Source organism: Homarus americanus, unplaced genomic scaffold (assembly GCF_018991925.1).
Source record: "Homarus americanus isolate GMGI-L3 unplaced genomic scaffold, GMGI_Hamer_2.0 scaffold5831, whole genome shotgun sequence".
NCBI lineage: Eukaryota > Metazoa > Arthropoda > Malacostraca > Decapoda > Nephropidae > Homarus > Homarus americanus.
Window position 1 is genome coordinate 2,025,345 of NW_024719604.1, and position 24,292 is coordinate 2,049,636.

The 24,292-nt window shown below is 38.2% G+C and overlaps 1 protein-coding gene across 4 annotated transcripts; it reads left to right on the plus strand.

Annotated features, from left to right (window-relative positions):
* Positions 1–299: 299 nt before the first annotated feature.
* On the plus strand, positions 300–23,980 carry LOC121860132 (probable methyltransferase TARBP1). Of its 4 annotated transcripts, none has more exons than XM_042357165.1 (13): positions 306–3,305; positions 3,567–3,719; positions 4,022–4,180; positions 5,233–5,495; positions 6,743–6,971; positions 9,457–9,609; positions 10,600–10,755; positions 14,000–14,188; positions 14,726–14,906; positions 15,553–15,677; positions 16,828–17,025; positions 18,219–18,355; positions 19,918–23,980. In XM_042357165.1, the coding sequence occupies exons 1-13, from the start codon at positions 612–614 to the stop codon at positions 20,072–20,074; spliced, it is 4,794 nt and encodes a 1,597-aa protein (XP_042213099.1). In that variant the 5' UTR covers positions 306–611; the 3' UTR covers positions 20,075–23,980. The 4 variants fall into 4 exon arrangements, with proteins under 4 accessions (XP_042213100.1, XP_042213099.1, XP_042213101.1 ...); XM_042357167.1 differs by having other exon boundaries at positions 318–567; XM_042357168.1 differs by having other exon boundaries at positions 318–541.
* The last annotated feature ends 312 nt before the right edge of the window (positions 23,981–24,292 follow it).

Genomic DNA, 24,292 nt, shown 5'->3' on the forward strand with positions numbered 1-24,292 from the left:
ATCTGTGATCATCTGTGAGTAAAGCTGGTTAGTGTAAAGCTGTAGCTGCCACCATCACTCTTACTGAAGTTACCTAAGTAGACGAATAATTATCTTTTACTGAAAAATACAAATATTCAATGTGTTGCTTTGCTAAATTATCCCCAGATATCTAAAATGTTATGTCAATAACCTACTGACGAGTATATGTAAATTGTTTTACTTAATAATCCGGTGTTATCGTGTAAGATGCAATGGTATTAATGCGTGTGTCATTCCCCAGCCGCTTGACGTCGCTACTGTCGCCGAGGATCACTGAGTGAGTCATCCTTGTGTAGAGACTCCTTGGTGGGAGGTCAGGTGAACGCGGCCGTCAAGACTCCTTGGTGGGAGGTCAGGTGAACGCGGCCGTCAAGACTCCTTGGTGGGAGGTCAGGTGAACGCGGCCGTCAAGACTCCTTGGTGGGAGGTCAGGTGAACGCGGCCGTCAACATAAACAAACACACGTTGTCTGTCAGCTGAGGAGGACGTCATCCCACTGGAGGACGTCATCCCACTGGCTGTATATAGACAAGAGAGAGAGAGGCTGTAATGTTGTGTTAACCGCATGTATTCCTATATAGTGAAGCACAATGGCTGCTGAACTGTTGCGTTTGGGATTACTAGACGACCAACAGTACCATATGTTATTGAAGAAACTGATAAATGATACTGAATTTTCTGTTATTACTTGTGAGATACTTATAAAGGCTGTAGAAGCTAAAGAAGGAGCTAATAAATCTTCCGTTGATGTCTCACAAGATGTAGAATTGTATAATTTGTATCAGGAGTTATTAGAGCATTGTCTCTTACCTCGGCTACATAAGATAATTGGGAATTATTCTTATGCTGTGCAGAATAATCATTATCTGCTTCCTCATGTTCGTGATGCAGAAAAAAACAAATCAAGTTTATTATCATTGGATGACTTGCTCTCCCAAGATCATAATTTGAATGACCAGGAACTTGAAGAGTCATCAGATAAGCTGTTGAGGGATGATGAACTTATACTGGTGCCGAAACTATCACGAATAATTGTTGTAATAATGAAGATGGTCTCAGGCTTATCAAAATCACAAATACATACTGGAAATAGTGATGTAATTGATGGCGATTCCTTAGATAAAAAGAGTATCACTTCGCTAAAGACAATATTCGAGGGTATAAGTCAAAACCTTCCCGTGCGTCACCTTGATGCAGTCGTAGACGAAGAGCATCATAAAGTGAAGGTGTTGTCACTAATATTTGCCAATCTGTTGAAGGATGGCTGGTGTTTACGGCACTGCAGTCTCCGTCGGGCTAGCCGGATAGTTTTGGACGTGTCGCTGGCGGTGATTAAAGCGTCTCCCGATGCTGACATAACTGCACTCCTTCTTATGTTGATTATCCAGCCATTCTTAGACTTTAAGAATGATGACAAGAATGAAGTTATTCACAAGTTATGGCACATTGTTAAGAACTTTTATATTGTTGATGGTAACTTCATAACAGTGGAGAAGAATACAACAGGGTTCTTGATACTCTGCTTTATGGCAACTCATATGTTTGAAGATGGATGTTTCTCTCTAATTGGAGGTGATGATATATTGTGGAAGATTATTCAGTTTGGCCTTGTTCACACCAACCCACTGTCAAGAAAGAGATGTCAATATGTTCTCAAAAGATCCGTGGATTATTTTTCGTCGGAGTCAATAACGAAACTTAAATCAGAGTATATAAGTTGGCCTCGGGATAAAAATGACGAGGTAATAAGGTTTTGGAATGATTTCTTTCTCCTCGTTGAAAGTCTGGAGGAGAAGCAAGCCCATGTTGTAAGACCTGTCCTGGAAAAGTTGGATCATTTAATTAATATGTGTTGCAGTACTGAACACATATTTCATATTTCCTGGACTCTTGTAATATTCAAGAGGATTTTTGACCAAGATAATAAGAATATAAAGCAATGGGGATTAATGAAGATACTGAGGTTAAAGTTATCACAGGAAGTACTGGTTAAGGGTGTTCTCTTCTTTGTAAGGTTACATGTACTGCCTGCACTAAGTGACTACTGCCTTTACTCTCGTGATGCAGGTCAGCGCCCACGAACTCCCTCTACTGTTGGGGACCAGCTTGTATTATTTTTAGAGAATATCATTGTGTCCTTGGATGTAACCCAACAGAAATACTTTATGTGCTCTCTCTTAGAAACTCTTTTTGATGGAAGAGCTTGGGGTGGAATACCTTTGTTTTATCTCATTCGAGGACTGTCACTCATGCCAAAAACTGCTGTTTGGAGTTTTAAAGTTGTTAAGAGTGCTGTCTCTAATTTTGAGGGCTGTCTTAGTACCCAGGAAGTAGTTTTACGGTCAGCAAGTCAGTGTGATCTTTTAAAGGCAGTATTTAAGCACCTGGTACCTGAAGTAACTTTTCTTGAAATTTGTGATATTGTAGGTCATTTTAGAAGGAAGGAAAGTTGGTGTCGAGGTACAGTCCTGTGGAACACCATTATTAAGGAGCTTGACACCTTCCAGGAAACTTGGCAAAATAGATTTTTATTAATTGAATTAGCCATTAACAAAAGCCTCTCTTCCTCAGAAACTATTCATCCTCATGATATTGCACTGGGAGTAAATCTGCTTCTTGATAGCAATTCACTTCCTGATGATGTACCAGAAAGATCTTGTGTCATTGCCTTATTAAATCCATTAAGTAATTTCTTAAGGGACTGTCACATACGACCATACCTGGACCACAAGAAGCTCACGTGGGTTATGGAGATGTTAACTCAGACACTAGAAATATTTACTGATGTTCCTTCAGACTGTCCACAGAGGCCTGATAAGTCTGGTAAACATGTGTCATGCTTGGTTGAAGGTATTGACTGTATAGCACAATTATTTATCAGAGAGATCAGGAGGTACAACCAGCCTTATGATATTGAAATAATATCTCACTACCTAAGTTTATTTACTCAGTGTAGAAACTTAGAAAACCTGAAAGATGTATTAAATGTGCACTACCCAGAGCTACTTCAGGTATGCCATGTTCTTCTAGGTCAAGATAACGCTGTCAAGAACGCCTTTGGTGTTCTTCTACTGGAACATTTATTAGCACAGTATTATGGTAATACATCATCTGTCATTAAAGAAGACATGATGAATCTTGTGTATGAGAAGGTCATCTGTAACATAGAGAAAGTAACTCCCAGGAGACAAATTGACGGGTATAATTCCACCGAGTTTACGTCAAAGCTGCTGCTGGAAACCACTCGTAGTCGGTGGTGTTGTGTGTGGCTTCTGGTGCAACAGGTAATGATTCATTCCTTGTTGCTACAGTCAGCATTCATGGTACTTAAATACACTCTGTTTGGAGAAGGATTATACATAAGTTTTTTTAAATATTTTGTGTCAGTGAGGAAACATATCACCAGTCCATATGCAACCTATAGCTCATTACAAGTAACTAACTAAACCTATTTTCCTCCTGTTTTGTTTTAATTTTTTTCTTACATGTGAAAATGATAAGAAAACAACGATGATGACAGAACATAATTCAGTATTCCTTTACAGAGTGTATCACTGAAGGAAGAAGAATATGTGAGGTGGAGAAAAATAAAAACTGCTACAATATCTGCTTTACCATCTGCTGCTAATGCTGCTGGAACAATGAACGTGTTGCTCGTGTTTCAATTAGCTGTCAGTTTATCACCTTCCATAATAGAGGTACTGTTGAGCATTCTTTATTTCCAGTTTTTTTTTCTCTCTAAAATGGTAACTTTTGTATGATTTAGGGGCCAGAGATCAAAATCCTCAGAGTCCTGCAGTTAAAACTAGTCCATTTGAAAATCCTAAAAGCTTGATCCCATCCTTCCACTCTACCTGCCACACTTAGTATGTGCACTGATTGTAGGACTTCTTATGTACTTGTCAAAATAAAACCTCACCATAATTGTATGGGGGATCAGGAAACGTTTTCTAAAGGCATCAATTAACCCCCCAAAAAAATTCTCTTCTCAAAATTTCAGAACGGAATGTGGGAGGAGCTAACAAAGGTCATGTGGGACTCATCTCGGGAGTTTCGGAAGGGTTGTGACCTTTACCGATCGCTCATTGGCTGTGTCACTGATCTTCTCTTTTATGAGGATGCCATAACCAAGCCAGAGTGCCACGGATTCATTATTCAGGTCAGGTCAGGTTTCTATTCTATGTGATTCTTAGCTGATAAATGAAGAAACAATATACAGAATGCAGGGGAATTATTTTATCGCTGTATGTATCTCGATTACTTAGAACAGTATTGATAATGTTCGTACAAGATTGATGTTTCTCCTATTGTAAGAGGTTGTGAAATTTCTTTTATACCCAGAGAAGGTTGAGGACATAACCTGGCCTCACCTGCCTCCTAATGGTTTCCTAATTCATCTGAGTAATTAATGGTGCACAAGTAATGCATCAAGGACAAAAAAAAATTATTTAAATCTCAATTCACCATTAATGTCTCACAAGGGACAAGTATTGTGTTGAATATGACGCTATTTTGTGTTGTAAAAGAGTTACTGTATATGTACAAACAAACTGAACACTGGTCATTCAAAAACACCAATTTTTACCACTTCTTTGAAAATAGTAAATCAGTCATTCAGCAATGAGCCAGATACTCCTGTACCCCTGTCTAGTTAATGAACTTTTTTATTAAGACTGGCTGAGTTATAATGACATTTCGTTCCCTCATGAAACAGCAAGGATTCAAACTTGGTTCATTTACTGATTTACAATGAAATACTGTAAGAAACAGATATGGAAGCTCTTGTCTTCACTTGTTGGAGCTGTTGTATACAGGACAGACACGTCCACACTCTGTGATCAAATGTTTGGAGATGAAGATTAGTTTGTTGTTGTGATCCCAGGGTGTGACTGGACAAGTTACTAGAGTGATGTGCACTGCTTATGTGACACATAGACTTGATCAGCCTTCTGCTTTAAATAACCCACTCAGGACATTGACTATAACTCTAAACCTTCTTTAATTATTAAATTAATCCCAACTACTATTTCAGGGAGTTAATTTGGGTTCTAACTCCATACTTTTTGCAGGTTACAACATGAGAGTCACCCACAATGATAGTAAGGGCATAAAATGGTATTTCACAAGTTCAAACCGTTCCTTTTACAATGCAGTATAAGAGTGTTTTAGTGCAAGCATTTATATTTACAATTAATGGTTATTTGTCAACAGATGTCCCAGTGGATGAGGGTTACTGGGATAGTTGTTCAAGGGATTGCTTCTCACATGTCCAGGAGTTTGGTCACCAGTTTAGTAAAAATCCAGAAGAAAGCCCTTGTGGACCCCACACCTTATAGAGATATAATACAAGACATTCTTGTACCTTTACTGATGTTTGGCAGTGTTTTTCGGAAGCAGTATAAAGTTATACATGACACAACAGAGTTCATCCAAGACTGTGGACGGTTATACAGCACTAATTCACTCATAGAAAGGTAATGTGTAGTACTGTACTGCATTCATTGTTCTCTTAGTTTATTTTCCTAATCATGGACTGTCTCTTTTGTGGCCATGATAAAGTATTTAAGTACTGTATATTGAGATTACTGTACTGTATGAACAAAGAGAGTGGGAAGGTACTGTACAATAATCTAGACACATGTACTGCCAACATACTATCAACCACAACTTGCATCATATAAATTTCCTTACAGTCATCAAGGAAGTGTCACAACAGATACACTTTTTAGGTCAATGATGATTTTTGTACACCAGTTTATCAGTACACTCATTCCAAAGATCTTCACGGTGGGGTCCGATGAATTTCACAATGAACACTGTGACTCCTGTTGTCTCGGTAGGGTTGTCAAAATCCATCGTCCTTTGTCATATTGTTTCACACAAAATCGTAAAGATACTTTTTGGAACAAGTGAACATGACCACGTGTGTGTGTGTGTGTGTGCTTGTTTCCCACCATCATCACACCCGTTCGAGAAATAACCCTCAGGAAAGAATTATGTAGCAGCAGGAGGAAAGTAGTTGAGGAAATGAGGCAGAAAACACTTGGTAGGACAAAACACTGCCTCATGTTTCAAGATGTTTTTTCTGCCAGGCATATTGTACTGATGACTGCAGCTCAGGGATGTCAGGGGTCATAGCAGCATTAATTGAACCAAAGAACTGGGAGACTAATGTGTCTTCCCTTGCTCAGTATTAGGTGAAACTCCCTACACAGTATTCGGTTTGGATTTAAAGCAGTTATTATTTTTTTGAGTACTGTATGAACAAGATTTATTAGTTTATAAATTATCATATATATATTATGTATACAGTAAATAGATTTATATATATATATATATATATATATATATATATATATATATATATATATATATATATATATATATATATATATATATATATATATATATATATATATATATATATATATATATATCAGTGCAGTCACTTAGAATATTTTTGATGGTGTGTAGAGTTGTTCAAAACAACTTAGTGTACTGTAGCACTTTGGATTTTCACACACAACATATGTGTCAGTCTTATTCTCTGTTGTCTTCCCCGTGTTTCTGTTTCTCTATGATAAAACTCTTCAGCCCAGGAAAGGGTTAAAGAAATGCCTTCAAGTACACTGAAATTTGGGGAAAGTTTGTTATAATTAGGTAAACTTTAATTACAGTATCATATCTTGAAGTACTGTATTATGATGAATTCCCTTGACAGTGATCATGATGCTGACTCAAGAGCTCGTGCAATTGCCTTAAGATATCTGCTGACATTAGATAAAGAAAAGCCCAAGGACAGAAACTGGGCTCTGGTGGTTGCAGAAGGAATAAAAACCCAGTATACTTGTTGTACAGGAGAACGCAGGGATTTCGCCAATTCACAGAAGCACAGATACAAAACAAGACTCCTGCAAGCCTTTCTTTTGATACTTCCACTATTAGACAAGGTGAGAAGACGTAAGCAATACTGTATGTGTAGTTGCTAGGATTGATTGTTTTATCTATTACAGGTTGTACCTCTCTAGTCCGGCATTCTGTGGTCCAGAAACTCTCGTGGTTCGGCACGGTTTTAGTTTGTCCAATAGATAGATAGGCAGCTTTTTTTTTCTTTTCTTTTTCTTTTCTTTTTTATCTGCATTATTATTATTATTACAGGAGTATTAAATTTTTGCCCCTCAGGCTCCAATGTGGGTTAGTGACCTATGCCCGGGTGGGCTAATCCCCATAAAAAAACAACAATAACAAAGCTGCGGGAAATTAAGGTTTGTTTACATCCGGCAGTTCGGCTGCTCTCTCTCTCTCTGCTTGTCTATACAGAGTACAACATTTAACCCTTCAATATATATGAGCAGTAAATAAGTGTTGCTTTCATATTCTTATGTAGAGTAATGACGATATGTTTTCACATGTGCGCACTTACATACACGCAGTCTCACTTCCTTTCTTTACCATTATCGTTAGCTACTTCTATTGTTCCATTTATTACATTAAATAACATTACTTCAAACAAGCATATTAATTTTTTTACATTAATTTTACTACAGCTACAATCAGGGTCTTATTTTCTTCAGTTTTATATGTAGAACCAATCAGTCACTGGTTTTGTAAGCATTTACGAAAACAATGCCGGCAGCCGTCTCGTCTCCTCGTGCTACTATTCCATGTATTATTAATGAATTGTGTTGTTCATTTTGCACACACAAACATTAATTCAATAAAAACAATTCAGAAACATTAATTAAAATATATATGAACGGTAAATTAGTGTTGCTTTCATATTCTTATATAGAGTAATGACGATATGTTTTCACATTTGCGCACTTACATACACGATTTCTCTTTTTTTCTTTACCATTATCGTTAGCTACTTCTATTGTTCCATTTATTAACATTAAATAACATTACTTAAAACAACCATATTAATTTTACTACAGCTACAATCAGGGTCTTATTTTCTTCAGTTTTATATGTAGAACCAGTCAGTCACTGGTTTTGGAATCAATGAAAACAATGCTGTCTCATTTCCTTGTGTGTTTTAATATTCTACGTATTATTAATGAATGGTATTGCCCATTTTGCACATATAAACATTAATTCAATCAAAATGACATTCAGTAATAAACAATAATGAATCTTTTGTATATAAAAGAAATGACGCTGTTTACACGATTGTGCACGTCGTCTGAACGTTGGTGGGCCGTTCAAACACGTCAAAATTCGTGTTTCCGCCTTCAAAATTTTAAGTTGTTTTGTTTTTTGGTGTGTTCAAATAAAAAACGTTGAATTAAAAACTCGCGAAATTTGAGAAGCTACTGTACGACATTTAACCCTTCAATATGTCTTCAAAGAGACCATGAAGCAGAGAAAGTGGTGCTAGTATTTCCAAGCATAAGCACAAGTCACTATCTCTCCAGGAAAAGGGTGAATTTCCATGGTCCGGCACCGGTCAGGTCCCGAGGTTGCCGGACTAGAGAGGTACAACCTGTACCTAATATACTGAATGTTTACTGGGGGAGAGCAGGACTTTTAGTACCTTCCATCCCCCTCATAATGCAAACCAGGGGAGTTCCTTGCTCACTATCATCAAGAGTAGAGCTTCAAGACTAACTGCCCTGATTAATTTTTCAAAAGCTAAATGTCAGACCCTCCATTTTACACCTCAGTGACTCCTGTTGTCTCTGTAGGGTTATCAAAATCCTTAATCCGTTTATGACTTTGAGAATGATTCCCTCCCTCTGGCTGTAGGTACTGACGGCTCTTCTCTCCTGAAGGTCCCAGATAACACCATAAAACTGTATAGTAATTAAGAGTTAGGAAATTAATACAGTATCTCTTGGTCTTAATTGGTGACAGTGAAAGGCAAACTTCTTCCAGGTGTGTGTGTGTGCCAGTCTGATTCTTGGAGCTGTTGATGCACCTTCTCCTCTCTCTTCTCTACCTGTTTAGTGGATATAAGAGACATTTAGCTATGGTTAACTAAAGCATACAGTCAGACCTCACCATCTGGCAGAATGATCTTCCTCTTCTGCCAGATCTTTGAAATAATACAAAAGTTTCATTAAAGCATAAATGAGAAATTATATTAAATTTTACTTTTCTGGAGTTAATAGATTAAATAGATTGCCTCCTAGTGTCAATGTTCATACATACTTATACACAAGACACACAAATACACACTTAAATAACACTCCTAAAAACATATTATTCTTCACAGATAAACACACACACATTTTACATCCACAATGAGAACTATTAACAACTGAACCTGATATGATATGTTTTTTTATTCGTGACTCCTCTTTTGTATTGCCAGTAAATATGTTAATTCTTAAGAAGGACTGTGTATGTTTATTGATTCTTTGATCCTTGTGTTTACATTTCTATAAGTAATTTTTTTTTTCTATTTACCTGTACTTTTATTTATTTATTTAGAGTGAATGTTCCAAAGACCTGGCGTGGTTATGCAAAGGTCTGATCAAGGACCACCAACAGCCGAGTGTTCGCTACTTGCAGGAGTGGGGCGTGTCTCTCATCACCATACTCCACCCACAACTCTTTCCTGACCTCCTTTCTCACTTCCTCCAGGTAAGATGATTTTTCCAAGTAACTGAGAGTGACCTGAAGGAACACTCGCTCCAAAAAGTGTGAGACAGTACAACACAACGGACGGAGGACCCCCACCCCCCCACACCGAGACAACAGGAGTCACAGTGTTCATAGTGAAAATTATTGACCCCTTCATAGAGATACTCTTTGGATCATGTGTACAGTTGTAAAGGGATAAGGTACAGATACAGTGTCAAGTGAAGTGGACCACCTATATGAAGCACTGACTTTACTTCCATAGTTATCAGTATTTTAAGTCTTTAGGTGATCTAACTATAGTTTATACAGTGTGGACAGATTACTGGGGTTTTTTTTTTACACGTCATATGGATGACTTAATAGCTCGCCCAAAGTAATAAAATACAGTTGTTGTTGTAGTGTACTGTACCTGTAGTTGTAAATATTAATATCAGATAGAGATAGACAGTTTAGTGTCATCGTTAATGCTGCGTAAAGTAAGACGTTGATCGTTATTTATGTGTACGATAATTGTAAGAAACTAGGGTTGGAAGGAGCGGTACTTCTTAACTGTCAATAAATACATTATTGTGTGAGAAGAAGCCTCAACTCTTGTTACTAATTCCTTTACATTTGGTTTAAAAGATGTGTGTTTGATTTTCTTCATAATAAGTTTGTGTCTCATAATGTTGTTCTCTTAGTGGTCTGTGTCTCGCTACTCATAACCCCTTCACTATGGGACGTCACTTTTGATATTTTATTCAGGTAACGCCAGATGATTTTATTCAGCTCAGAGACGAACCCAAACACAAGGGGTTAATAATCGAACAATTCAAGTGTCATATATACTACAGTGAAACCTCCATTTAACGGACATCACTCCAACGGGTATAATCCTTTATGTGGGGGTTTCACATGTAACGAACCTCAATATAATGAACTTTACTCTCCCAAACAGCCCATTAAATAAAGGTGTTATCATAAACTGGGAATAATCACTTGGTTCCTCAGGGCACCAAGGAAAGAGTCGGATGTGTTGGGTCGTTCCTGGCGGCCCTGACCCACGTGGCCTGTACCTCAGAGGATGATGAGGTGCTGTGCCAGTCTCTGCAGTACACTCTACCGTGGTGCATGGCTCAACACTTCAACACCCGACTGTACGCTCAGGTTAGTTCCACCAGTTACTTACTATACAACTGAAGGAACCTGTAACAAGACACTGAGGTCAGGTTGTTGTATCTACAGAATCTTTACAATTTTATCCAATGTTGACAATTGTATGTTTTACAGCTCAAGAACCGAAATCCTTGCCAAATTATTTTCCTTTTGGGTTTAGATAATCTTAAAGAAAATATGCTTCAGGTATTTTCTTTTTTATTATTAGTTTATTATTTCACCATGTATCAACTTACTAGTCATTTGTGGCAATTGGTGACTTTATTACAACCTTCATTGTCCAGTGTTAGAACAGGAGGAAACCCGAGTACCCAGAGAAAACCTACCATGGTGTGTAGTCTCACGCTGGATAATACCCTTCTCACATCTGTCCCAGGCCAGGGATCGAACCCAGGACACAGTCTTGAGAGCTACACACATTACCACTGTACCACCACTTAATCACAAGACCACAAGGGACCGGAGGGAAGAGAATTTAACACCCATTGTACTTATACAGTGAAACCTCCATATAGCGTACTTCTCTTTCTAACGGACCCTCGGTATAAGGACCTTTCTTCTCCATGTACAGTACAGTAGTCCGTTAATAGAGGCTTCACTGATTAAGATCCAGACACAAGGCTATCAGTATATACCTGAGCTTTTAACCTGTAACTAGCAACTAAGGCTTCCCCTCCCCTCCTCCCTCTCCTCTCCCCCTCCCCGCACCTTTCCTCCACCCCATACATACTACAGAAATGATACACAAGGAATATAAGACTTTTACTTATGAAAGCTGTCGTCCACGCACCTAACTTCCACTGGTGATGGCCGCCGTTTAAGGGTTAAGGAACATGGCAAGATTCTCTACCCAAGTGCATCATTTCTTCTCCAGCTAGCCTCTACATTACCGGTAACATCACGTAGGGTATATAACAAGTTAGCACCACTACCAGCATTCCATCACCCATTTGAGTTCTGGTTGACATATTTGCCGAAATACATCCCAGGAGACTCAGACTAGCAAGTGTGCTGGTGGACTTAATTATAGTTCTCTACTTTATGGTAAAAACAGTCAAATTTCTTCACCAGATATTTGTTTGCTGTAAGTTTTGATGTGGTTTTTTTTGTTTTTTGTTTTTTTTGCACGTGTAGTTTGTCTTAGCGATGTTTGTTTTCTCTGCACCAGTGTAAGAGACGGGGGTGGTTAAGAGGGTGTAGTGAGTTGTTACTTTGCATTTTTGTAGAAGGTCATTTTGAAACATTCTTAGGGACATTTTTAGAACTATAAATTTGATAAAACATTGCAGTAGTCAGAGTCCCCTTGAGCCTCCACTAGACAGCTGCCCCACAACTCCACTAGACATCTGCCCCACAACTCCACTAGACAGCTGCCCCACAACTCCACCAGACAGCTGCCCCACAACTCCACTAGACAGCTGCCCCACAACTCCACTAGACAGCTGCCCCACAACTCCACTAGACAGCTGCCCCACAACTCCACCAGACTGCCCCACAACTCCACTAGACAGCTGCCCCACAACTCCACTACGTAGACAGCTGCCCCACAACTCCACAGACAGCTGCCCCACAACTCCACTAGACAGCTGCCCCACAACTCCACCAGACAGCTGCCCCACAACTCCACTAGACAGCTGCCCCACAACTCCACCAGACAGCTGCCCCACAACCAACACAGTTGCCCCACAACTCCACCAGACAGCTGCCCCACAACTCCACCAGACAGCTGCCCCACAACTCCACTAGACAGCTGCCCCACAACTCCACCTGCAAGGGGCTGTGCAACTGGAGTTCACTGAAATCTAAAGTGACATATGAGCCTGTACAGAAAGTCAGAGATCTTGTACAACTCTGAATTGACCCAAACGTTAAACATATCCAGATTACGTTGAGACTTAAATGATCTGCTCGACATTGATTTAAAGGATACATGTAATTCTCATACCAGATTATGAACATTTTGAATACATTTGAATATTATTTCACAGTATGTAACATTTAACACTTCTCTATACTTGATACATAAACATAGGAAGAAAATGTAAAAGCATAAGTAATTCATCATAGCCTAAAGACTTTATTTTGGTGTCCATCTGAGTTAAGTTCCTGTAGTTCACCCAGTCACCTAAATATACACTACTGTAATAATCCCAGATGGTGATGAGTGTGTATCACTCTTTAAACAACTACCATACTCCCCATAGAGGCTATCATCAGTGACAGGTTAGAGCATTATGTCTTAAGAAAATGTCAAAATAGTAATTACCGTACAGTGGATGTTGACAGGGAGGAGGAGAAGGTGTACTGAACTGAGCCAGCGTTATGGGAGGGGTGTGTGGTGAGGGTAGAGTGGATGTGTAGGAGGCATAGTGGGTAGTAGATGGTTGGAACAAGTGAAGAAAATGTACAGAGTAAACTTTATAGGCAAAATATACCTTAATATTGCAGAACACTTGAACAACAAACTCGATCTTTGGGAACATGTTACTTTGATCAATGTGAACATGTTACTTTGATCAATGTGAACATGTTACTTTGATCAATGTGAACATGTTACTTTGATCAATGTGAACATGTTACTTTGATCAATGTGAACATGTTACTTTGATTAATGTGAATATCTGTTACTTGATCAGTGTGAACATGTGGGTCTTAGAATTTTATCTGACGCCATCATCATCCTCCGCCTCCCTTGCTCTGTATTGGGTGTGTGGCAGCTGGGGTGTAGTGCCTTAGTAAATAGCAATACCCTCCTTCTTTCCTATGGTGTACTGGTAGGTTTCTAGGTCATATTTTGCCTTGATTGGGTTCCTTGTTCCACAGACGAGGAAGTGAGGATGGACGAGTGCGGTTCCGGAAACACAGCCACCATACGTAATGAATGTTTCAGTGTAGCATATCACCACTACCCCTATAACAGATTCCTGCCCACCTCCTCTTTCATTTCAAGACCTCTCTTGGCTTAACCTAACCTAACCTCTCATTTCCATTCAAGTGTAAATTATTTCTAGTACTGTATTGATTTTTTGTATTCTGATGTCATCAATACTGGTTACCTTTGCCTGATGCTTCACCTCTAACTTTTAATTTGTCTTCACACTAATTTGACCTGTTTTTAGGGTACATTTTGACACAGTGAATTGAGGTCTTGGCCCCTCTATGCTATAACAGGAGAGAGCTTGTCAGAGTATGTGAGTTAAAGAGATGGAAGATGATGCTTGTGTATTATTGCCAGGTATCACTGAGGAAAATGTGGCATCACTGTGAAGCTAAACAGGTGACGGCAGTTTTGAGGAGATACGAACCAGTGCAACAGTGCCTACAGTTTGTGGTAGAACACGGCAACTCTGCGAGAAATACTCTCAACATGCTCAATGATTTCTACTTCAAGGTGTTTCATCCCATTCAACATTACACTCTGGAGGTGAGCTGATGTTGGCTATTAAATTGTTCTTTATTTAGTTCCATGATTTTAAGTTTTGCAGGAAAAACGAATGTGGTAATTGATTTTAGAGATACAGTATTGTACAGGTAGATTTAAGAATATATTAGTTTATTATTCATAATCAACAAAGATGTTTTGAAATTATCACCTGATTTGGTATTATTTTAAGGTGTTCCTGACATAATTGTATTGGTACCAAATTTCAGAAGGATTGGTAAATTTAACTCGGTGAATATATTAACTTTTCATAATTCACTACAACGTACAGTCACCCACAAAGGTCCTGTCGCCTCTCCTGCTGCTCCACAAACCCCGGGATTCAGACTCATGAACCCGAAGCAGTAGACACTGATGCATTATTCTGTCCATAATTGCTTCAGATTCATTTGTTTTAATCTCGGGGTTCATGGAGCAGCAGGAGAGACGGCGGGACTTTTATGGGTGACTACATCCTGTACAAGTGTTTTGTTCTTTAAGCTGTATGGTACAGGTGATTTTTGTTTGTTTGTCCTACAGACAATTCTTCATGACTTGCCGTGTCTATCTTTGCTGGCGGATGATGAATGGTTGACGATAGATTTCTTCTTAGGAGTCATGGACACACAGGACCTTCCATTGTGTGGTGACCTGCCCCTTCACAACGCTGACCAAGTCCTGGCTGAGTCACTACCTGCGCCTTGGGTGATCAAAGCTGCAGGTAAGTGGGTACCATCAAGTCCAGGAGCTTAAAACCCAAGTAAACATTTTACATTGACAGCTGAAGCTAATCCATTATCTAGAACCAGTCAACTGTTGTACTGAGAGGTTGGGCCTTACTCCACCTGCATCTGTTGTAGCACTTCCTCCTCTCTTAGTTTACCTACTTAGGATTACAAGAGGAAGTTAAACCAGCAAAGGGGAAATTTATTTAGAAATGGAGGATTGATCCTGACATCCCAATTCTTTGTGATTGAGCCCATAGTCAGGCAGTTTGAACACCCCCCCCCCTTACCTCCCTTAGGTCTTGTGACCAGTCATATGAAAATGATGAACAAACTTGGTTTTATACAATCATAGAAATCTGAGTCAAGGCATCAGTTCTAAGCAACAACCAGCTTTCACCCCCAATCCCTTTCATATAGAAAGGTTGACTGTCACAAATGCCCTATTCATATTAGGCTGGCTGTGTAAAAACTGTAGGCTCAGAGAAAGGGCTGGAAGACCCCCAAGTAAGGTGCCCCATATAACAAGAGCCACGAGACTTTCAGCTCTCCCAGAAAATGGGATTTCAGAATCAATTCTTGAGTCTGATATTATACAAGTACTATACAGTATTTTATTAGTGACCTTATTAAAAATTACAGGAGACACTTCTCCAGTAGAAGACAAAGATGGCCCTAGTGAATCCACAAACAATGTGCAAAGGAAAATCACTCCCTGGAAGTCGATGGTCCCAGAGATTACTGCATCACTGGATTTACCTGAACAGGTAAATACATTCAAGTTTTTTCTATGAATATATTTATAAACTTATGTATTTAATAACTCCTTTCAGCAAGGCTTGAGTTATGCACACACTGAGGCTAGCAAGTGAGAGACCCTGGCAGTCCTTAAGTAGCGTTGATCTCTGTACCATAGAACATGTACCCATGTGTCAGCCCAGACATGACTGCCATCTTGCACTCAGACTCAGTCCTTACTTCCTGCAGATATGTCTGAGCTGTTTTATTAGTATTGTGGGTCATTAATTCTGGGATTTTGTTAAGTTGAGAACTTGATTTTGTAAGACATACCCAGATATCCTCATTGGTGTTAAGTTTTCTAGCTCAATGCTGCTTGCCATGGTGAGATGAACAAGGTCCTCTCCTTCTCTGTCTCAGAAAGATGTGGCATTAGAAGAAAAATTATTCGAATTTTGTTTGGAAAATGGGAGAGAACAATTTTGTGATGCAGTTTTTAAAAGATGAGTGTTTGGATAGATTCAGCACCAACATTACAAGCTGCTTGGGTTCCTGGTGGCAGTCCATCAATAATACAGCTCAGTAACCTCCTACTCTTGAGGATGAACTTTCCTTCCTGATTTCTTCTCTTAAGCAGTGTGGTTGTGAGAGGGAGGAAGGACATATCGTGAGATACTGTCTAGATAACTTCCTTTCACATTGTTTGTGTATCATAAAAAAAAAATCTATCCCTTCTAAATGGCATCAGTAATGTTCAGTCATCCAGTGGTCTACCTTGTGCTATAAACTGGGACACATAAGGGAATATAAGACAACCTGTTAAGATATTTGTACAGTTACACAGTAGTTGGCCTCATTTTGTCATCATATAGTCCAGATACTAGATGTTTAGGTATAAGTTATGCTGCTTCTCTTGGGAATATAGAGAAGGAAAGTTATAATTTACCCTTCTCTTCATTGAGGCCTTAAGAGTTTCCCAACTACAGTATACAATTATTTTTGGTCAGTGTTATTATATTATTTGCATAAGTAGGCTCTGTAGACACAATGAATTTATTATTATTAAGAGGAGTAGTAGTAGTAGTAGTAGTAGTAGCAGAAGTGGTAATAGTAAATACTGTATTATTTTAATAGTTTCTGGAGAAGTAAAATGTAAGAAATTAAAAAAATTGTCCACAGCCTGAAACACACCCGAGTCGAGGAGCTTTGATCGTAGTGGCTTCTCTCATTGATAAACCACCAAACCTCGGAGGGTTGTGTCGAACTTGTGAAGTGTTCAGCGTCAAGGAGTACATTGTGCCGTCCCTTAGTATCTTGGAGGACCCAACGTTTAACTCCCTGTCTCAAACGGCCCAACAGTGGGTGCCCATGAAGGAGGTAAGGTCACTACTGATTCTACAAGTACTGTACAGGTATCACTCGAGTTATGCAAGTTCTTAGTGTTTATATCCAAAAAGTATGGAATGAATTTTGAGATATTGAAGAAAAATTTTACATTAATGGGAAATTTTTAAAGTTTCTGAAGTTAAAATTGGGTAGAATATTTTACTGTTTCCAACTTCCAATATTTCACTCATCACAGAATAAAATGTATACCATATTGTAATAGTATGTATATGAAGACATTTATAATATGTATGAATTACAGTATTAAGTCTTGTAACCATCTTGAGTGGTAGAGGGTGGCAGATGCACAACCCACCATCACCTCAAATGTCACCTCTACAGTTTCTCATTAGTAGAAATTTTACAAGAGAATATTATTTATCTGTTTACTATTTAATTAGATTTCTTTTCTAATTAATATTGTACGATCTTAATATTTTTTTTAGCGTCATGTCGTCTTTCTTTTTATGGATGACTGAATACTATCAGGAATTGGCCTCTTGTCTTTCTTCAATGTCTCTATCAAAAGTCTAATTATACTACGTGGGTGGTGAGTGGTGGTGATGGTGGGTGGGTGGTGGTGATGGTGGGTGGGTGGTGGTGATGGTGGGTGGGTGGTGGTGGGTGGTGGTGATGGTGGGTGGTGAGTGGTGATGGTGGGTGGGTGGTGGTGATGGTGAGTGGTGATGGCGAGTGGTGAGTGGTGATAAACAACAGTTCAACTGCCTCCCAAAGCCTTAGGAAGATGGAAGAGTCTCAACAAAAAGTGTCTGCAGTTCTCTCTATTGCATGTTTATGTAACACAGCCAAATTTTAAAGGTTCATCATCAAGTCTTCCATGGAGATACGCTGAACTAATTTCTAATCCATTATGAACTGAGAAAGACGCCACCCAGGAGAGGCACTGGTGAACAAGATGATTACTCACTTTCTCTTCTAGCTTCAGACAAGGACAAACTTCAATAATATATTCCTAAATATTGTGATATTTCTTAGAACCATTCTGGGATATTTAATATGATGTAAGCAAAGAGAGAGTTGTCACAAAGTACACCAGTCACTGTACCAGGTATAAGTGCATAGGACTGTATGAACAATGTTATGTAAATGTAATCAATATTTAATCCTTGCTTTAGAGTAAATGTAGCCATAACTATTAATTATGTCTGTTTTCTGCTCTAAAGGTAAAGCCTGATTGTCTTGCGCATTACCTGAGAACTCTGCAAAATGAAGGTTACACATTAGTGGCTGCTGAGCAAACCGCGAATAGCATTAAACTGTCCGAGTACAGCTTCCCAGAGAGGACAGTTGTGATTCTAGGGTGAGTTGTACAGGTAGATCCTTCCTTAATGAACGTCATTTATCATTTTATACTGGGGGGGAGGGCCAGAGTCTAGAGAAGTACTGTACAGTGAACACTCATTAAGACAGGTTTTGGTACAACTTGATTCATACTGTATCAACATAAACTAATATAAAACTCTTTCCTTCTTTACTTGGCATTTCCATGGTGAGGGAATTCATATCTTCAGTGTACTACAGTATATATGTACCATCTTTTATTATTATTATCATTTCATCCACTTATCAGCTTACTAGCCGTTCGGGCGGTTGGTCTGTCCAATGTTAGTACAGGAGGAAACCGGATACTGGGAACCTGTGATGTTTGGTAGTGAGAGTCACACTGGATAACGTGTCCCTTGTCATAGAAAGTCATTAATACAGTATATCAATTAATCAAGATTTTCCGTAATGTTCAAGTTTGTGTTGTATCATTGAGGTGATGTTATACAAGACCTGTAATACTTTATACTGTGTTGTAAACCTTGCAGGTATGGATAGTCCTGATAGTTTCTGGCTCCTGACCTTATCTTTTTCTCTAACATTGTACACACTCCAAAAAAGTATCTTTATGGAGAAGGTCTGATGAATTTCAACATAAACACTATGGCTCCTGTTGTCTTGGTAGGGTTATCAAAAATCCTTCACCCATTGTCGTATTGTCTCACACAAAATCGTAAAGATACTTTTTGGAGCGAGTGTACAGTACTGGTATCTGAAGTTGTGTGTATTTACCCCGTTTAGAAATACAACCTTGTATAAAAATAAGGGTCTACTCTATGACATGTCATTTGTATCAACTTACAATAAATACATAAATGTGCAGGTTATTATATTTAATGTTTTTATGTACAGAGAACAACGCGTCATTCTGTTTTATATATCATTTCTTGTCTACCATTACTAACTTGGCCTGAAGGCTGACCATGAAAGGTTAGAAGTGATGTAAATTGAAAAAATATGTTTTTACGCTCCTCATGAGAAGTATACTGTGAATGGTAAATTTGTGAGGGTACTTTATACTGTGTGAACATATGCGCAAGGGTACTCTGACATGTAAACAAGGTCCTAAATGAACAAGCAATACTCCAATACACACACAAACATTCTTATAGTGTATACATCAACAGACACAGTTATTAGAGTTAGTAAGGCAATACTGTAGTTAACTTAAATGTGAAATGAAAAACACATAAGAGTTTGTGATGAGATATTTAACTTATCTATATGACACTTAGAGCTATACTTTACTTTACTTTTCTATTAACCATGTACAGCTGCCAACACTTACATCTGGTACAGTGGCTGGAGCATTTTATAAGATGTGGCAACACTGTGGAATGCTTATCAATATCCTTGATCTGGTTGCTATTGTGAGGTTCTTTGGGGGGCCATTCTGGGATTTTTGGTACAATGTAAACAAACACAGTTGCCACATCTCACAAAATTTGCCAGCCACTGTACCAGGTATAAGTGCATGCGACTGTATATTTCTGCATGCTAGACATCCATCTTCTCACTTCTAGTTCTTTTGTTTTCTAGGAATGAAAGAGAAGGGATCCCATGTGAACTGCTTCAGCTGCTTGATGTGTGTGTGGAAATCCCTCAGACTGGCATCATTCGGTCTCTCAACGTACATGTGTCCGGCGCTCTCTTCATCTGGGAATATACTCGGCAGCATCTCAAGAAGCTCGCCTAGTTCTTCCTCCTTTATCACAATTTATTGATAATTGAATTATATAAATTATATAAATTTACATTCACTTTTTTAAGACTGGACATTTATTCCCTTCTTATTCAATGATTGACACAGGTATTTGCCTCTTTAACCCTTCACTACGGGGACGCCACTTTTAATATTTTATTCGGCTCACAGGCGACCTCGTACACAAGGGTTAAAATGAACTACAAATATGAATGCTGTTACTTATCAAAATTTAAATTTTTATAGTTTTGAGTACCATGGTTATTGTACAGTAGTTGGAAAAATATAATAATAATAATAATTAATGGTTTGTTGAAAGAGCATGGCAGCCGGAAGACTGAAAATATACAGTTACATACTCTCTGGAGTCTGTTTTCTTCCATAGTTATACTAATATTTAACATTATATACTGTACTGTACAATGTAATGATTCAAGTTTTCTGCAGGCAGGTCTCTTATATAATTTAAGGTGTGGTCAGTTTACACCCCATCAGTACTTACTACTTATACAGGATGACAAACTTTCCACAATTAAATATACTGTAATCTTTTACCTTCAGGGAAGGTTATTGCTACGGCCACTGTGTGTACAAGTATCTTTTAGTATTATATAAAGTGGTAAGTTTGGCTTATACAGATGTATGTAGAAGAGACTCAGTGTTATGCTGTGATATTTGTAGCGATGATGACACAAAATATTTGTATTTCGTTACTTTGATAACATTCATTACAGACTGTATCTTGCATCCTAAATCACATATTGTACATACATAAGATGCTCTTCCAGTTATGAACATTCAACTTAGGTCAGAGATATGATTATGAACAAACCTGTACTGTACTGTACTGCCTACAGAATTATTAGAAGCTATTTATATATTATAATACTATTAAAGACTGGTAAGATATACTCAAGAGTAATGTGCTGTGTTTATTATTGGAGTATAGCTTTACTGTACATCCTTTATTTTTTTATTTTTTTACAGTATGTTCAGTATCTACAAGACTAAAGTTCGACTTATGAACAAGACTCAGGAAAGTAACTCATTAGCAAGTTGAGGAGGACCTGTATTAGGGAAAGTACACTGTACAGTATAGGTGAAAAGTATACTGTACTTGAACTAACTTTATTTTCCCATTAACAGTAAAGTACACATAATTGTTAACAAAATTAATCACTGTACAAGGTAGTACATCACACTACTATACAGTAATTACAGAAACTTGACCTCTTCGTCTGGCCTCTTATACAGTACAATGTTATTCTTACAACCAGGTCGTAAGTCGAAAAGGCGAAAATAATACATAGAAATTCTAAAATTGGTGTCTCTTTTTCTTCTCAGCACCACGAGAACTCTCACTTTTACGCTTGCCATCCATTTTAAAGGGAATTACAAACGAAATTTTTCTCAGTACATGGCGCGATCACTAACGTCGGGACTCGAAAATACATAATGTGAAAATTATTTTTACGACCATGTGCGTCGTATGTCCGGGTTGTTGTAAGTCGAGGAGAGACTGTATGTGTTTCTACAGTTAGAGAATATTTGTTTGGGATGGACGGGTGAGGAGTAATGCGACTCCACAAAATTCTTTACATTGTAGTCACGACCCAAAGCTAAATCAGTAGGCAGGCTCACAACCCACAGTGAATACAGTACAATAATTTTTAAAAAATCTCATTTTTGGAACAGTTATTTTGCACTCTATGTGATTTTGATTTATGCAATGTTTTAAATACCATGCACAGACACTCCATTTATACCTGTTTTTAGTTTATGCGAGCCAGATTTTGAAGAAACACGATCCAAAATACAACAAACTCAATCATAGGCAGGCAGCTTTGATGACGATAACGGTCTCATGACCCAACTGAACAGCTCAGCGACTCAAGTTTAGGTCACGACTTTTACTTTAAGATCCACTGCTGCAGAAGGTTTGGTCAGAACTTTGCATAATATTGTAACTACCAGGTTTTTCTTTTTGTTATATATTTTTTTACTTCTTTATAATTTTAGACTAATTTAAATGAATCAATAAAACGAAAGTAAAGATGAACTGAACATTAAAAACTCTGCCATTACTGAGAAAAGTCTAGCCATTTTTAGCCTGATATAAATACAGTACTGTGTGTTCATTAGTTTTAAATGACATTACTGTACTTCAATTAATAAGATTTAGTTTTACTTCCTAATCAAGTGGTATAAGGCTGATGCTACAGTTATTGTGCGAATGATAATACTTCCAGCACTTATTTCGACAGTAAATTCAAAGTTCAGTTAATAATAAAGTGACTCCCAAACCATAGAACTTTATATCTCTTCCTCACTATACACTTGTCTACTACTCTCTGTGATTCTGTTCCCTTGCACTGTGGTGTCATAAGTAACTTGGTGTTGCCGTGCCAGATGATAATTACTGCTGGTCACTCGGTTACTTTACATCCTCCCCTTCATTAACTGTACTGTAGTCTCACTTCTCCATAGACCTGTCACCTTTTCCCCATAGTACAGGTGAACCCCGATAGCCGACGTCCTGTTGACTGTCGATTCGCATAACCGAAGATTACATATATGGGAAATACTCCGTTAATTTAATTGATACCCCGGAAATCCAACGATCGGCAGAGTTGGCGTGATGAAAATTCTTTACACCAGAGGGCTGTGTGTACTGCCTCTCTCTCATTCCTGACATCTATATTCTTGTTTACACTTACTATGTGTCTCTGACTTTGTGTTTTTTCGTTATTTTTTACTTAATGTGTCACTCAATCATGCCTGAACACCCCAGCAATAGTTCTTCTTCTGGGCAACTTGATGTGATGTGATAAGGCATAATAAGAGTGGTGATGGACCAGCAAAGAGTGGTAGAGCCGTGAACTTGCCACCCTAGACTGTCTCAACCCATCCTCGACACAGGTTAATAACAATCTCAAATTATACTGTACTTTACATTGCTTATTTAAGGCTAATTGTGCTTGTTTTATGTCTGCTTTATTTTCTTGCTTGACAGTGTGCAGTACAGTATATCAAGGGTAGATGGGAATTTCTGAGGGGTGGCTGGACCCTAACCCCCTGAATTTGTTATGTTCTTATGGGATTAATTGTTTCAATAACCGTTGATTCACTAACCAACTGTTTGTCCCGGTCCCTCTATGCGTCAGTTATCGGGGTATACCTGTATTGTACACCTGTTCTCACTATACAATACACCTGACCCTTATTATACATTTGTCTCCACCTTTGTTATGTATCCATCTCCTCTTTACTAAGGACGCACTGGAACAACCGGCCACAACCACAACTTTCTTAATTAGTTAGTGATTCATGACTTAAATATAAAGGAACATAATTTATTGTTATGTATTTAATATTTCTAATAGTGTTTATATAATGTTACATAAAAAATGCATCGAATCGTTACAATTTAAAGTATATTGAAGAATGTATAGCAGGAAAATTATTATTATATTAAATTGTATTTTTTGTACATGATACTAGTGTAATTAATAAGTTGATTAGTGGCGTAGACAACCATATAAAAATGTTAACGTACAGTTGTGGACAAAAAGAACTCGGCAGGGAGGGAGTGTAAGCTATGTCTGCCTTGTAATTAAACCCCCCCCAAGATTTTTATTTGTGCTGTGGAAAGAGAATTATAGACCTTAACTGCCACCTTGATGTGACGTTGCTAAATCTCCACCTTCCTTGCACCAGCTCCTCCTTCCCTGAGAAATTCTTTTTGTCTACAACTGTACTTGTATGATACTGAAAATGGGAACAGGGAGAAAACACTGAAGCTGAGAGTGAGATATCTTCAAGAACTTTTATGGGAACAACTAAATACTTTGATATATTGCACTAACACTAATACTGTATGCCAATAAAGAGAAAATTATATTTTTTTATTTTTTTTTTAATAACCACACAGTTATTTGCCTGGATCTAGAATGGGGGCAGAGTGTAGTGGGGGAACAAGATTCGTTCTCTAGTTTGAGACAGAGAGCTCCACAGTTCTCCCCATGGACAGTATATTACCAACTTCAGAAGAAAAAAATTCCCAATAGACAGAAGAAATAAGGCAGGATAAATATTTTTGTGCAACCTTGGAAATATTTGGATTAATAAATTTTGTATCTCCAAAATTTCACAGAGTCTTGTTCTCTTTCAGTGGTAGGATCATTGACATATTTCATTTGTTAAGTCAGTGAG

Bases quoted from the DNA above. Each gene is read 5' to 3' on its own strand.
- LOC121860132 (XM_042357165.1), top strand. From the start codon at position 612: ATGGCTGCTGAACTGTTGCGTTTGGGATTACTAGACGACCAACAGTAC. The intron at 17,026-18,218 runs GTAAGGTCACTA...TCTGCTCTAAAG, and splicing joins AGTGGGTGCCCATGAAGGAG to GTAAAGCCTGATTGTCTTGC. The intron at 18,356-19,917 runs GTGAGTTGTACA...TTTGTTTTCTAG, and splicing joins AGGACAGTTGTGATTCTAGG to GAATGAAAGAGAAGGGATCC.